The sequence below is a fragment of the Trichoderma breve genome, chromosome 6, assembly GCF_028502605.1.
Source record: "Trichoderma breve strain T069 chromosome 6, whole genome shotgun sequence".
In the NCBI taxonomy this organism is placed as follows: domain Eukaryota; kingdom Fungi; phylum Ascomycota; class Sordariomycetes; order Hypocreales; family Hypocreaceae; genus Trichoderma; species Trichoderma breve.
The window spans coordinates 380748-396442 of NC_079237.1; the positions used below are offsets into that span (position 1 = coordinate 380748).

Genomic DNA, 15695 nt, shown 5'->3' on the forward strand with positions numbered 1-15695 from the left:
TAACCATAGAGAGCCTTCGTGGTTTCGACGGACCTCTGTCATATCCCTTACAGGGTGTAGGGTCCGTTACTGAACAAGGCGGAGAAGGTCCTAGTGTTGTTGACCCTTGACTCGATCAGATTTCCTTGGATGGGCATGGTGTAGTGTAGGACCTTCTGTTGGCCGGTGACGCTTCTCTCTGGTTCGACCTTATTATCCCTCAAAGCTGCACTCTCCATATGTAGTAGGACTTCTGCTGTGGTCTCACCCGGTCGCACCTTTTTCTGTGAAGGCAAAGCCATGTTCACATGAGAACCATCCCGTGAAAGCGCCTCATATCTTTGGGTCCTGTTCTCCTTCATCGGTGCTCTGGGTCCTTCGCGAGCTCCTTCGGCCAACTTACATTTGGGGTTTCACATTGTAGCGATTACCGACACAAACACACCAAACCCTTTTTATCGAGAGATTCGCTAGTCTTCGGGAATTTTGGCCGGCTGCAAAACGTAAATCGCGATTCTTCGATGACGCGGCGTCATGACGATATAGCCCAGTGGCTATAGGGCTTCGTTATGCGGGAAAGGTACATGTATCGATCGATCGAGTCGGCTTCTGAAATGTCAAGAGTCTAAACACATCAAGCACAGATAAAGTCAGCCATCTCTTTGCCCAGTCTCCAGCTTCAAATGCCCTCAGAAGCTCAGCAAATCTGGCGGAATAAAACATTGCGCTTACCGAAGCAAGGGGGGCCTAGAACATAAAATGGCCACAGGCGGTGCCCAGGCAGAAAGACCTGATGATGACGGAAGAACTGGAAGTGAAAAGCAAATGGGAGCATGATGATAACAGGGCAAGGAAAGAGGTGGTTTTGATAAAAGAGAAAAATATTTCTTTGTGCAACAGTTGCCACTAGCCCGTCGATTCACTGTATTCACCACTTGTGCTATATTCCAGTCAAGGCCTCGTAAAGCTTCCACAAACCACAACCACAACCTTTTCATTAGTCCTCCATCATGATGATAATAACAAAAAGAGAAGAAAAATATTACAAGCAACGATTTGGCAAGATGGGAAAAAATAGACTAAAAAAGAGCAAAAAAAAAGGAAAGGGGTCAGTTTAACGTCATGACCCAGGACGGAGTTGATGACCAGTCTCATTGAGAGAACCGGTAGCACCGCCTCGAAAGAGAGCGGTGACCACTCGACCATGCAGATGCATTGCCTCGTGGCGGTAGATTGATAGATAATTTCCCCTATAGCTTAATAGCAGTAGCACAGGCCAAGTTACCTTGGTACTACAGATGCCGCTGAGACTTTCAACATGCAAACAGCGCTGGTACAGTCATCTTCTCGCGTCACCAGAAGACGCATCACTTTGGCCTCGTGCAGCGTATTTGTCTCCATTTTCCATCGTCATCGCCGTCAGCTCGTCCCACGTGCCCGTTCCTGGTTGTATCACCACTTGCTTTGTCTACTCCAGCTCGGGTCTTCGACCCAGAAGCATGCGGCTACCGCGAAGCCGCCGGTTAGAATCTCCATTCTGCCATCTTCAAGCTGCCTCCAGTTAAGTCATCATTCCCATCTTTCGACTCACCATCTATACACGAGAGCCTCACTAATCCCCTTTCGATATCACAGCTGGGAATTGCTAACTTCGTTGTGCTAGATGTCTGACTTTTTTGCAGAGCCCTTACCCCTGAAGTTTGAAACGATCCTTCCACGGCGCGCCATTCCAGATTCCAGAGCAGAATGGCGAGTTGCTACAAGCATGAGCCTTGCGACAGTATCTCCAATCTCTGAGATCTTCCATTACCTAGCACAACTTCCAATAACATCGTCTCTAGATGAAGTCCTTCAACACCGAGTACCGACAGTACAGACCATCAAGCCATTTCCACCCCCTGCCTTAAGCTGAGAAGCATCGTTTTCTTCAAAACTTTCGGCTGTTTGGAGTCCTCAGACTTCTGGTGGAAGAAGCAAGAGTCTCTCTCTATAAGGCTTTATTCGGCTGCTAATGAGGGACTGGAAGTGCTGGGTTTCGCGCTCAAATTTGCTCTTGACATTATGATCCATGTCTAATTTTGAGATTCCCCGGCAGGTAGATTAAAAGACGCACCTGGGTCTCTACTCCCATCGCTAAGACCCCAACATTGGCGTTTGCCTCAAAGCATATCTGTAGTCCGCCGCAATTAGACACGTCAATTCTGAAGAGACCCCGGGAATGTGAGCCCAAAACGGTCGGTCTGCCAATACCAACGAGTGTTCCCAAGCAGTCAACTCGTATCTAAAACCTCTCCTGAGTGTTGGTTTGAGTTCAAAGTTGCGCTTCGCTGCGACTATACAGGCGTCGAGATGCCCTGGGCAACTGGACCGCAATCTTGGTCCATCGTGGCCACTTACCCATACATCGCGTCAAACAGATGCATCACAGAATGTCGTCTCAGTATTGGTAAGCCCCAATCGCGTTAAAGCGCAAGGAGCCACGGTTCTATTGCCTCTTGTTGCCACCCAGTTCAATACCATGATGACTCGACTATTGGTTTTGAAGAGCGCAAGGGAAATGTGGTCCTGGGCATTCAACGCCGTGACAGACGAGAGTCTTATCGCGGGTTCCTACGCCGCTTGCGAACAAATGACTTGCTATACGTATAAACACATGTAAAATATGTAGACTTTGGCATCGCTGTGACACTATGTGTTGTCTGTAATTGTGTTGAGCACCGATTATTTGGAAGTTGGGCTACTTGGTTAAATAGTCGCTGGGCGTAGAGAAGGGTATTACCGGTCAGCATGCCAATATTCTTCTCTACAATAGAAATGTTTGGTGGGAAATTAACTTGGAGGATAGAGCAATGAGATGTATTCATGCGTATATCGCGGGTATCGCGGTCCTTCGAGCCATAGCATAAGAAAACAGAACAACTCCAGTCTCAGACCTTGGCTTTTAAACCACTGGATCCAAATATCCCCAAAATGTCACAATCATTGGCTGAACGCAGTTATATTTGATTGAATCTCTAAATGTACTGTAGGTTAGCCAAAATTCCCAGTAGAAAGCGAGAGAAAAGTGAGCAGCATGTGAATCACTGCGCGATGCCTAGTGACGCGTCAGGCTGGCCATCAGTTGGCAACGCACCCAAGCAAAATACCTGAATCTCGATCAAGCCACTTCGCCTTGCTCTTCCTCTCATTCATCATCGTAGTCTTTTTTTTTTTTCGTGAGAACTCCAGCTCGCCGTCTCCAACGTCACCTTTGCCTGGCCGTCTCTTTCGAGCGGTCATTTTTTTATTCGTTTCGCGATATCGCCATCTTTTTCTCCCCTCTCCTTTTTCTCTTGTCTCTCTGTGCAAGATTTCCCCCAACATCCTCGTTACGAGGTGTTGTCATTCGCTGTTTGTTTCGCAACATTCAGTCCCTCTTTTCCCCCCCTCCCCCCCGCCTCCTAGTGAGCGGGTGTCTACAAACGCTCTCGTAAGAGGCGTTGTTTATTCATTGTTTGTTTCGCAGCACTCAACCTCTTCTTTCTCCTCCTTCCTTCATCGGTCTGATCAGAGTCCAACATGTCTCAATCAACTGCTCCCGGAACTCGCGCCCCCCCTCCTCCTCACTTTTGGAAACCGTGTGTCCTTCTCGTCGACGATGGATTCTTCGGTGGCAAAAGTTTGGGACTAGAATCCGAATTCACCACGACTCTTCAAGTCCACAGAGAGACGGACAAGTCCTCCTGGATGGGCTTCACGATTCAAGTCCCATTCGGAACCAACAATGAGGATGATGGCTTTGGCAAGTGTCATGAACGTAAGTCAAGCAACATTTCGTGATCTAGTCAGCTTCTTTGATCCAAGCTGTGATAACCTGTACAAAACTTGGCTAACCTTGTTCTTGGTGCAGAAAATCGGTCACTCAAATCGACCAGACCAGCTCAAGAGTACAAGATGACAGTAGAATTCCCGATGGAAACCGACTACTTCATTCGAGATGTCGAGCTGAGTTTGCTGGCAGCGCTCCCCGAGACCACCAAAACAATGTCTCGACTTGACGTTTACCTGAAGGAGGGCACACGAGTGGTAGTCAAGGGATACGGTAAGCCTTTCGCCAACCCTGGTCATCCAAGCCATGGATGGATGAACCACAACGAACCAGTTGTGGGAGATTTGACGATGATCGACATCATCGAGCAGAGAAACTTCTCCTTTGTGGTTACAACTCCGTCAAACGCTCTAGAAAAACACTGGTCTCAGGAGCTGCCTGGACCATTCCGTTATCCCTACGGTGATGAACACTCTTGGTCCCTCGAACGATACGATGAGCAGCTCTCCAGAAACCGTGGTCCTCAGTTTGTTCCTGCGTTTTCCTTTGACAATGACAATGAGCATCTCGCCGCGATGACTCAGTCCCAAGTCCAGGACGTCATGTGGATACATAAAGCGGCCCAAGACATTGCAGGCATCCGATTCCGCGCATATTTCATCAGTGCGAACGACAGCGCACGGTCCGACGAATTCTACGTGGTTGTCCTTCTCGATGATGGCTTCATGCTTCGCTTCAAAGACACATGGCAACACTTGGTGAAAGGCGAGTTCCTCCAGCTCAAGATGTTCGACGGTCCCAACGATGAGACCCCAGCCAGCTGGGATGCCATGATCATAGACCATCCCAGAGGACTCCCCGCGATGGCTGGCCACCAGACGGACAAGGATGACTTCGTTCTTCGTGTTCGTAGGCCACTGCAAAACCAGCCTCAACGCCGCCCCGACTTCGACATCTGCATTTTCAGCGATCGCAAATCCGCCAACAGGTCGTTTGGACGGACCCAATACAGCTGGAATTCTGTTTCTTTGGAGTTTAACCCCCATCTCAAAGAGTGCAAGAGAAACGTCGACGCTGTTTGCATGTTCCATCCGCAGGCTCAGCCTTCGAACCTTGCTGCGGTCTCTCAAGACGTCAGGTTCAAGATGGCTCTTCATCGAGCTTTGTTACGCGGCAACGGTTTTTACGACGTTCTTGTGCGCGGGACTGACGACGGACCGTATGATGTCGACAACCTTGCCAGCGGCTTTGAGCACGCCCATCTAGGCGACAATCGGGCTCTGCGGTCCCTCCCTGTTGTAAATCTCCTCGATCTCGATTACGACCACCTCACCGCCCTTCTCCAGGATATCTTGCCTGAGGACCGCCAGCGCTTCTACAACTATATGGCCGAGAGACCTCTTGGTCTTGGCTGCATCTCTGCTGTAAGCATTCATTCCTTCAAACTCCCTTTCAAATAGCTGATTTCTAACCTTTTGTTCGATCTAGGGTCCCGGCTTTGGAAAGACGACCGTGATCTCCGTTGCCACCATTGGCATGAACGCAACTTTGGGCAAGATTTACGCCGTCGCACCGTCACACGTCGCCGTCGATACCTTTGCCGAGCGACTTGCCCGTATCTCGCAAAACGTGGCTGCTCGATGCAACAGAGACAAGGAACGAGGCGATAGATCACGCACACGGCGTGTTTTGGTCCTCCGCGGCTACAAGTTTGGCGACGAATACGATGCGTTCATGGTCTTTCTACGCAACCCTCGCAGTGGCGATACCGCGGCGTCCAGCCGACGTTGGAAAGCAGATTCGAGCTAGACTCTCAATCTCTCTCCCAGTTTCTGGCTCCTGATGGTCCTTCGCTCGCCTGCCGTTCGCGAGCTTCACGAAGATGATCCCGAATGCATCTAGCAGATGCAGAGGGACATGGACTCACGGCCAGAGTTTGGCCGTTTTTGCGCCGTCGCCACGGGAAGCATCACTTGGGAAGAGTACCAACGCGGTGAGACAGTCCCTCAGGGCTTCGTCACTGGCATGTTCCTCCACCTCGTCAAGCAAGCAGATATCCTCTGCACAACACCGGCGCTGTCATGTACTCTACCGTACAGGACCTGGAAAGAGGAGTCCGCAAAGGGCATCGCCGTTGATGAAGCCGGAAACATCTCTCGACCGGACCTTTATACTGCCTGGGGCAACACCCTCCTGCCTTGCCTCCTGAGTGGCGATGAAAAACAGCTTCGCCCGAGCATCATGACGCTGATTGACCACGATGCCGACCACAATGCCATCAACCGCTTTGCTCCAGACGGCCTCATATCGCCACTCGAATTCTTGACAGCCACAGGGTGGCCGATATATCGTCTTCGCGTCCAATTACGCATGGCCCGAGGCCTTTTCGACATGTGCCACCGCGAGGTTTACAACGACCTCCCTTTCACGTACGGCGTTGGCAGCAATATAGCGAGGCACGGGGTCGGCGTCACCTTGGAGAACTATCTCGTCAGAAGATTCCCGGGCCTGGCTCCGCCACCGCGTGGCATGCTGAGCGAGGTCTTTGTGCACTGTCAAGGGACCGTCTGCAGCGTTCACGGACTCACCAAGTCAAAGAGGAATATGGACCAGGTTGACAATGCCCTGGATTTCCTCCGTGATTTCGTACAGACCACCGCCATCGACGCGTCCAGGCTGGCCATCATCACGCCATATAAAGCCAACGTGGAGTACATTGCTCGTCGTCGTAGGGGCCCTCGATATGCCATTCTCGCCGACATGCGCCCTGCGGCGACCGTAGACTCGAGCCAAGGTAGCGAAGCTGACATTATTGTCGCCATTTTCGGGACCACCAGCGCTGTCGGACCAGGCTTCACGGTGGACGAGCATCGACTCAACGTCATGCTCAGTCGCCAGAAGAGTGGTCTGCTCATCTTTGGCGACATCAACGTGATGGGACAACCGAATGTGCCTATTAGAGGCAAGACGGTACGTTTGCCCAGAGGGCCCGATGGAGAAGAGCGACTTATGCATGCCGGAATGCTGGCCAAGGTGTTGCGCGACCTGTATAATCGTGGCCGGGTCGTGACTCTGCCTCCGAGGAGAGGTTCTAGGTAGTTTCGTGGGATGGCTTGGCTTGGGCCAATTTTAGGTAGCAGAGAGTAATTACTATTTAATTCATTGCGTGTGCATTTGACTTGCGACGAGCACAATGGCGATAGCTTGACCTTGCTACGTCCAGACTACATATAGGATCTTCCAATTTCAACGCTCGTTTCTTAACCTGGTAGAGCCAATGGCCCGAAAACGCAATGCCTCTGACGTAGCCATCACAATTATTCTTTTCTCTCCATGGTCACATCATATCAAAGGAAGAAGCCATGCAGTGGATTCTCATCAGTCAGCATGTCATTTGGAAATTGTAACGTAACTTCCCGAAGCATCTATGCCCAGTGATTTTAATCTAGATCGGATGATACCCATATCATGCTAGAACCCATATCATACTAGAGATCCCAAGTATTCTCCATCTCTCCCATTATTCCTGTCTTCTCCATCGTTTTCCCATATCCCATATCCCATATTACTTCTTCAGCTCCTTGATTTCCTCCTTGAGGTCTTCAATCTCCGTCTTCATAGAGGTCACAACGTTCGCCGTAGCCTTCATAAACATGAGCTTCTGTTGACGGATCTTGGCCATCTCCTCCTTCAAGTCGGCAAGTTCCTTTTCCACATCGACTTTATTCAACGCGCTGCTGGGAACCCCTGGCAACGTCATTTGCATCAAAACGCTGTCGAACTCGAAATTTTCTTCACGCGTGGAAGATCGCTTGATCGGGGTCTCGGTAGTCGAATCGGCCGCGGGACGTTTCTTACCATTCGAGATTGAGGCTTGAGGAGCAACTGTCTCTGGCTTCGTCTTCACCGTTGACTCAGCCGCAGTTTCGTTGGGCTGTTTGCTGTTGGACTGCTTGTCGTTCTTGGCTCGCGACTTTCGGTAGATGGTGGGAGTGTTCTTCAGCCTTGGCCACATCTCTCTGTACTCTCTGCCCTTTCTTGTATCCGTGTCGAAGATTCGGGGTCGGATAGTGCTGGGATATGAGGTGAAGTAATCGTCGGTATGGTCCTCCGGATTGGTAACAAATCCCTTTGCGCGGACTTTGCGCATGTAGGAGCGTGGCAGATCCTTGTACATTGCCTTGAGCATCAAGAAGATGGGCCACGTATTCATCTCATCCTTCCCCATCGCCCCACGATACAACCGATGCTTGCAAATGCTTTGGCGTGAGGATAGAGTATGGACAAATTGCTTGCTAATGATGAGGTGTCTCATTTGCTCCTGCGTGTTTGTGTTCATATGCGATGCTTGTTCCCAGTATGCTTGTACGCATGCAATACCATCTGCGAAATCTTCATCGTCTTTCCCGAGGTCTAGACTCGCGATGGTCAACTCTTGAGGCTCGTCGGCATCTGATAAGCTTTCATCCACGCTTTCTTCCAAATCGAAGCCCGTCGTAAGACTGGTCTCACGGGAGTTGAGCATCGTCTCTGCTGTGGCAGCGTTGAGTAAGCCTTCGTCGTCGTCGTCATCAATCTCCGGCTTCAAGCTCGTAATGCTGGGCTCACGGGAAACGAATCCGGCGTCCGCCATGACGGCGTTGGTATGTGGCGCGAGGTGTTTGAGAGAGAAGAGAGGCGAGAAAAGAAAAAGAAAAGGTTGGAGTTATTGTTCTCACGCGTAGGGCACACGTCAAAGAGTTTGTGGTGAGCACCGGCAGAATTTGAACTGTTGGGCAGCTGCCAAATTACTGAACAGAGAGGTGACCAAGAAGAACAAGAAGAAGAAGATTTTGACAGCGACTACAATGCCTTTCGGAACGTCTTGTCTTGACGCAAAAGAGCTGGATCCTCGGAATATGCTGCCTCCAAGAGGATGGAGATTGGCGGAGCGGGTGTTCATCTTCGACTCAAACACAGGGGCTTGCCGTCATATATCGTGGCACGGCTGTGTCTCTGTGTCTATCAGCTTTGAATTGACTCAAACTAAGAGAGTCGAAATGCATGACAACTGATTTCTTACCCACATAACCAAGTCGCTCAAATATTTGCAGCTACTCGCACACATCGAGTAGCTTTCGGTTATCGTCGCCTATGATCCCCCTTTCTTGGTAGTACCGACTTTCAAATTCCACAACCACAACTTTCAAATAGTCGTTTTCGAATATAATAACAAATGGCAAAAGAAAAAAAAGAAAAAATCACAGGGGAACGATTAAGTGAGATAGAAAAAGAAGGGCAAAAAAAAGGAAAGGGTCAGTTTAACGTCGTAGCCTAGGACGGATTCGAAGACCCGTCTCTTACGAGGACAGGTAACACCGCCTCGTTGAGAACGGTGACCACTCGGCCATGCAGATGCATTGCCTCGTGGCGGTAGGACGAGAGTTATTTCCCCCTATAAAGGACGATGATTGAGGGGGAAGGAACACCTATTCAGCCAGCACCCAAACTTTATCATATAACTATAGCAGCATTTATTAGGGAAATGTAGATATAGCAGCTACTCCCTTTGTAGGCGTATTGTTTAACTCGTGGGTGTTCGAAATCTGCCCAGTCTCAGGTTTTAATGTCCTCCGCTTGCTAGGGACCCTGAAGGCGCTTCGGGAAGTTGCGTTACAATTTCCAAATTACATGCTGACTGATGAGGGCCTACGGCATAGCTTCTCTCTTTGGGATGATGTGACCATGGACACTGTAATGGATCAGGAAAGGTCCATCTCAGAAGTGAGAAAGGGCGCCAAGAGGGAGTCACACGCCTGGACCGTCCAGGTAGCTGATGAAGATTACATCTCAAGTTCTTGGACTCACCCCACAGACAAGATTCTAGATGCTCCCACATATGATGCCTAGAAGCCAAATGCCAACAACAGTCAATGCGGAGCCTGATACTTCTACAAAAGCCAAGCTTGCGATGATGGGTCTTAGCTCTGTGTATCTGAAGGGTCTACGCTGCTACAGTGGGCATGTGACTCCTTTGGAAGAGACCCCTCTGGCGATACCCTGTGTCCCAACTTCCCTGGCCAGAAACTCCTTTATAAAGGAATGTTTTCTGTTCGAGGGTCCCTTGGAGATGCTACTCAGCGTCAAAGCGTTGGGACCATCCCAAGTCTGACCACATCACGAAACATCAGCCTTTTAATGGACCTACTGTTGAGGGGCAATACATTTCGATACACACCATAACAGTTAATATTTTGCTTGTTTGAGAAGTTAGAGGAATATCAAAGTGGGCTGTAACGAAATCGCTTGTCTAATGTATTGCTATGTGCTCCCAATTTTTACATCCTTGGCCCATGATAACGCCGTCTCGTGAAAATGATTTCCAAGATCAAGTTACAGCTTGGCAAACAGACCCTTTGTTGCCCCCTTGCCCAGTTGAACCAAGGTACTCTTAACCCGCATATACGCCATGATGCCCTCGAATCCATTTTCCACGCCCACGCCGCTCATTTTCCACCCGCCCACGGGCATCTCGGCCGGAGACTCGCCCCAGGTATTGATCCAGGTAATGCCGGCTTGCAATTCTCGAATGACATTTTGCGCCAGACTCAGGTCTGTAGCGACGACGCCGGCTGCGAGACCCATCTTGGTGTCGTTTGCGCGGCGAATCAGCTCAGGTAGCCACTCCTCCTGGGATTTGCCTTGTGTCTTGTACGGTAGGACGGCCATGACGGGGCCGAAGATTTCTTCGCGCACGATGCGCATATCGTCGGTGCAGTTGGTGAAGATGACTGGCGGGACCCAGTATCCGTCGGGTGTCGGCTTGTTCTTCTGCGCGTCGACAGCGCCATCGTACAAAACTTTGGCCTTGTCGGTTTCTTTGCCGTGGCGGATGTACATGTTGACCTTATCCCGCTGAGCAGCGCTGACGACAGGGCCGTAATTCGTCGTTTCGTCTTGGGGCAAACCCATGCGGATGCCCTCGCGGCAGCGTTTAACGAGAGCCTCTTCCACACGTGGCAGCAGTGTATCGGGGACAAAGACACGGGTGCCATTTGTGCAGACTTGGCCGGTGGAAAAGAAGTTGGCTGCCATGGCAATGTCGGCGGCTTCTTCGACGTCGGCGTCGGGGAGGACGACGAGCGGGCTCTTGCCACCAAGCTCCATGGTGATGCCCTTCATGCCCTTGGCAGCCTCGCTGGCTACCTTGCTGCCTGTGCTGACCTGGCCTGTGAAGCTGACTTTGGCGATGCCTTCGTGGGCGACGAGGGGAGCTCCCACGCTGGCGCCGTCACCGTAGACGACGTTGAATACTCCAGGTGGAAGGCCAGCTTCGACGTAGATTTCGGCCAATGTGTTTCCGTGGAGAGGTGTCACTTCGCTTGGCTTGTAGACCATGCAGTTACCAGCCGCGAGACAGGCAGCAGACTTCCACAGAGCGATCTGAATGGGATAGTTCCAGGCGCCAATGCCGGCGCAAACCCCTAGAGGCTCGTGGCTAGTGAGGACGTAGGCATCTGGCCGCAGGGTAGTGTGCTGTCCGGGCTGGCTATTGGCAATAAAGTGTGCGTAGTACTCGAGGACATCAGCCCCAGTGACCACATCAACGGTCGAAGTCTCGGACCAAGCCTTGCCCGTGTCCAGCATCTCTGTGCGGGCGAGCGCATCGTTTCGCTCCCTCAGGATGGCGGCAGCGCGAAGGAGAATGGCAGCGCGTTTAGGAGCGGGTGTCTGCGACCATGTTGGGAATGCCTTGTGAGCAGAAGAAACGGCGTCATTGAGCTGCGATGGTGTTGTGGTGTAGATTGTCGCCAGTGGTTTGGCGGTGCTGGGATCGAGAGACTGGAAGGTGTGTGACCCTGAGGATTGCGGTTGGGGTTTTCCAGAGTGGAAGGTGTGAATCTCTTTTGAAAAGGTCATGGTGGACTCGATATTCTGTCACAGGCTGTGATTGATTGACGCCTTGAAGCTTCAAGTTTCGTGGTGTTGATGTCGAGTTGAAGTTGGAGCTGGACAGTGACGTCGATCTTGGCTCCAATCGGTACCAGCACAGGAACGGGGAACTCCGTTGGTGGAAGAACGTTTTACAAGTACGAGTATGTACATGTACCAACCGCTCCACCGCCACAACGGCGATTGTTCTTCTACGAGTACTAGCTCAGGACATGACAAGTCAGGTTGGCCATTGTTGGTGCCATTACCAATTGAATGGGTTCGAGACGAGACGGAATCAACACTGTATTCGCCGCTGTCTCACCTGTCAGGGACGCCGTTTGCATTACAGGCCGTTGTGGGGAGGCATACGGGGCTTCAGCGTCGTTGTCTGGGGCTCAGCGACTGCTAAGACACGCTACTGTCGGCCATGAGAGCATTTACCTGCATCCGGCAACTAGTCGTAAGATACGGAGTACGGAGTAGATGGGGACGAAATAGCAGGAGAAGAAAAAAGAGACAGGAGAATCCGCCATACGTCACTGATGGATCCTAAAAAGTGAGGGATGCTAAACATCCCCGTCCGGCGGTGGGGGCTCCGAGTTGATTGTGCCGGCTCGGCTTGGCAAAGATGCGAGTGGATGCACGATCGGTCAGGAGAGGCCGAGGTGCCTTTTGACACATACGAGAAGGAGAGGAGAATCATGAGATCGTAAATATATATATGTGTGTGTCTATGTATAATATTACGATGAATCAAGAATATATCAGTCCAATCTGGATACCAAACAGGAACATTATCGTGGTGATGATCTAGGGTGGCTCGGATCCGGGGGCTCGTATTGATCAACGAAATACATCAACACCGTGGATTCAGCTGAAGAAAACAACAGACCGCCTGAAGCCACACTATTACTAAAGAATAGGCCATATTCTGCTAGTACAGCCCGGCTACGCTTGTAAAAAAAAAAATTATGCAGCCACCGTAACAATAATTGTTCCGATCAGAAGCCAAAAAACTTCGATGCAAGCAAATGGCTTTTCGATGTAGAACAAAGTTCAGATTTCAAGGTACATGGATACGTACTCACGTCAAGTGGGACACCCCAGTACGAGTAGCCCCGCTTTTCCACTCCAATCGCTACAGATATCCCGGTCCTAGCCAATCAACTCCCGTTTTTTTGCCCGGATCAACTTAGCCCCGTCTCTCGTTCCACGCTCCACTCCGCCCTCCTGCATCAATCAGCTAAGCCTGGCCTCAAACGCCTCAAAATAGTCATGATCTTCACCAACCAACGCTCGAAAAGGCTTCTAAACAGCACAACCACCAGCCTCTTCCCCCCCGCAACGGATTTCCGACAAGTCCCATCTTCTGCTTGCCCATCCAGAGCCCACGCAAATGTCACTCTTGGCACTCTGTGAACCAGGAATCCTCGGCCCAGTGGTGGGAATACTAGCAGCATCCAGCATCCCTTGACGTCATTCCAGCACAACAGACACACTGTGCGGAAAGACGCCATGCCACAGCCAAGCCAGAAACCATGGCGCCGAACCAGCGGCTCTTTTTGACAGGAGCCCTGAAGATCGATTCGATTGGGCGAGGTGGGAGTAAGCTTCTTCTTTTTTTTCTCGCGTGCTTCTGTTGGCTGCGTTGGATGAGGCAACGACTCCGTGTCCGTCCGCCTCAGCCCACTCGCTCACTCTCATCCTGATTGCAGACTCCACCGCAAACATGCGAAAACAAGCCAATCCAAAGCCTCTCTGTGACGAGTCCGTTGCCAGCCATGCCCGTTAGCGTCCATGGTGACTTTGTATCTGCTCGTACCGCGGAGGTGGCTTTGGCTGGAGGTGTACGAGTTTGAGGCTGACTCTGACTCGCCTGTTCCATTGTGCTCATAAATATCGCCGTCTTCCTGTCACACTGTCCGCCTGATCTCGAGGCTACTGTTTCTGCAGGATACAGACATCCTTTCCATCGCAGCCTTGCCCTATCAAATAGACAACAACAGAAGTCTGTTTCAAGCCCAGTTGACTCTGTGAACCCAGATCTGGATTTGGCTTCATGCGTGCGTTTTATACTTTAAGGAGAAAGCCGCAACAAGAGTAGACTATAAAGACTTGTTCTTCCCCCAAGACATCCTTCTTCATCCATCTTTTCCAACCTTTACGACACCATGACTACCCGCTCCCTTCCTAGCAATGGCAGCTCTGCCTTTGATTACATCATCGTTGGTGGAGGCACTGCAGGCTGTGTGATTGCCTCCAGACTCTCCAGCTATCTCCCTGAGCGCCGCGTTCTCCTCATCGAGGCTGGCCCCTCCGACTTTAACCTCAACCACGTCCTCAATTTGAGAGAATGGCTGAGCCTGCTGGGCGGCGAGCTAGACTACGACTACGGCACGACAGAGCAGCCCATGGGTAACAGCCATATCCGCCATTCTCGTGCCAAGGTTCTTGGAGGATGCTCGTCACACAACACGCTTATTTCCTTCCGTCCTTTCCGTCACGACATGGACCGCTGGGTTGCTCAGGGCTGCAAAGGCTGGACCTTTGAGAATGTCACTCGTCACATTGACAACCTTCGCAACACGTTCCAGCCTGTCCACGCCCGTCACCGCAACCAGCTGTGCAAGGATTGGGTCCAGGCCTGTGCCTCTGCTCTCGACATTCCCGTCATTGACGACTTCAACACCGAAATTCGTGAAAAGGGCCAGCTCACACAGGGTGCGGGCTTCTTCAACGTCTCGTACAACCCAGACAACGGTCGCCGAAGCAGCGCCTCTGTCGCTTATATCCACCCCATCTTGCGTGGGGAGGAGCGGCGACCAAACCTGACTATCCTGACCGAGGCTCACGTCTCCAAGGTCTTGGTGGAGAATGATGTTGCCAGTGGTATTGTTCTGCACTTGGCGTCGGGTGAGAAAACGGTGTTGAAGCCCCGCAAGGAGATTATCCTTTGCGCTGGTGCTGTTGACACGCCTCGCCTGATGCTTCACTCTGGTCTTGGGCCTCGCTCGCAACTCGAGGGTCTGGGACTTCCCGTTGTAAAGGATATTCCCGGTGTTGGCGAGAACCTGCTTGATCACCCGGAGACGATTATCATGTGGGAGCTCAATACGCCAGTTCCTGCCAACCAGACTACCATGGACTCGGATGCCGGTGTCTTTATCCGTCGAGAACCCACCAACGCTGCTGGCAAGGACGGAGATGCTGCCGACATTATGATGCACTGCTACCAGATTCCTTTTACACTCAACACTGAGCGGCTGGGTTATCCAAGGATCCGCGACGGCTATGCGTTCTGTATGACTCCCAACATTCCTCGGCCTCGATCTCGCGGCCGCATCTATCTGACGTCCGCCGATCCGGCAGTGAAGCCTGCTCTGGATTTCCGGTACTTTACCGACCCCGAAGGCTACGATGCCGCTACTTTTGTCGCTGGAATCAAGGCTGCTCGTAAAGTTGCCGAGCAAAGCCCTTTCAAGGAGTGGCTCAAGGAAGAGGTCGCCCCCGGCCCCAAGGTGCAGACCGACGAACAGATTAGCGAATACGCTCGCCGTGCTGCCCACACTGTCTACCACCCTGCCGGTACTACCAAGATGGGCGATGTGACCAAGGATGAGACAGCTGTCGTGGACCACGAGCTCAAGGTCCGAGGGATCAAGAAGCTCCGCATTGCCGACGCCGGCGTGTTCCCAGAGATGCCCTCCATCAACCCCATGCTTACCGTGCTGGCCATTGGTGAGCGGGCGGCCGAGCTGATTGCCATGGAAGAGGGCTGGAAGCCCAAGACGTCGAGACTGTAGATGAATCTACATATTTCATTGGACGGAGTACAACCGGAGTTGGCACATAGATTTATTTACTAGATGGTAGATTAAAAAGGGACGAGCAGCGCTTGTGGTATTTGACCTACTGCGCGAGATTCGTCGCCACCTGTATTTGTTTCTCTGGCGTCTTACGATAACGATATCCCTAGGTAGAAGAAAAGAAATAA

General features: G+C 51.4%; 5 protein-coding genes across 5 annotated transcripts; 3 read left to right on the forward strand and 2 right to left on the reverse strand.

Moving 5' to 3' along the window:
* Positions 1-3537: 3537 nt before the first annotated feature.
* T069G_09031 (uncharacterized protein) lies at positions 3538-5596 on the forward strand (the record flags this gene model as incomplete). Its single annotated transcript, XM_056176241.1, has 3 exons — positions 3538-3775; positions 3869-5211; positions 5276-5596. 3 exons carry the CDS (start codon positions 3538-3540, stop codon positions 5594-5596), a joined length of 1902 nt encoding a protein of 633 aa, XP_056024719.1.
* A 96-nt stretch (positions 5597-5692) lies between these two features.
* Positions 5693-6886, forward strand: T069G_09032 (AAA domain-containing protein; the record flags this gene model as incomplete). Its single annotated transcript, XM_056176242.1, has 1 exon — positions 5693-6886. One exon carries the CDS (start codon positions 5693-5695, stop codon positions 6884-6886), a length of 1194 nt encoding a protein of 397 aa, XP_056024720.1.
* Positions 6887-7352: 466 nt separating this feature from the next.
* Positions 7353-8420, reverse strand: T069G_09033 (uncharacterized protein; the record flags this gene model as incomplete). The annotated part of the gene is made up of 1 exon (XM_056176243.1): positions 7353-8420. One exon carries the CDS (start codon positions 8418-8420, stop codon positions 7353-7355), a length of 1068 nt encoding a protein of 355 aa, XP_056024721.1.
* A 1739-nt stretch (positions 8421-10159) lies between these two features.
* T069G_09034 (aldehyde dehydrogenase family domain-containing protein) lies at positions 10160-11686 on the reverse strand (the record flags this gene model as incomplete). The annotated part of the gene is made up of 1 exon (XM_056176244.1): positions 10160-11686. One exon carries the CDS (start codon positions 11684-11686, stop codon positions 10160-10162), a length of 1527 nt encoding a protein of 508 aa, XP_056024722.1.
* Positions 11687-13872: 2186 nt separating this feature from the next.
* T069G_09035 (GMC oxidoreductase domain-containing protein) lies at positions 13873-15504 on the forward strand (the record flags this gene model as incomplete). The annotated part of the gene is made up of 1 exon (XM_056176245.1): positions 13873-15504. The coding sequence occupies one exon, from the start codon at positions 13873-13875 to the stop codon at positions 15502-15504; it is 1632 nt and encodes a 543-aa protein (XP_056024723.1).
* Between the last annotated feature and the right edge of the window lie 191 nt (positions 15505-15695).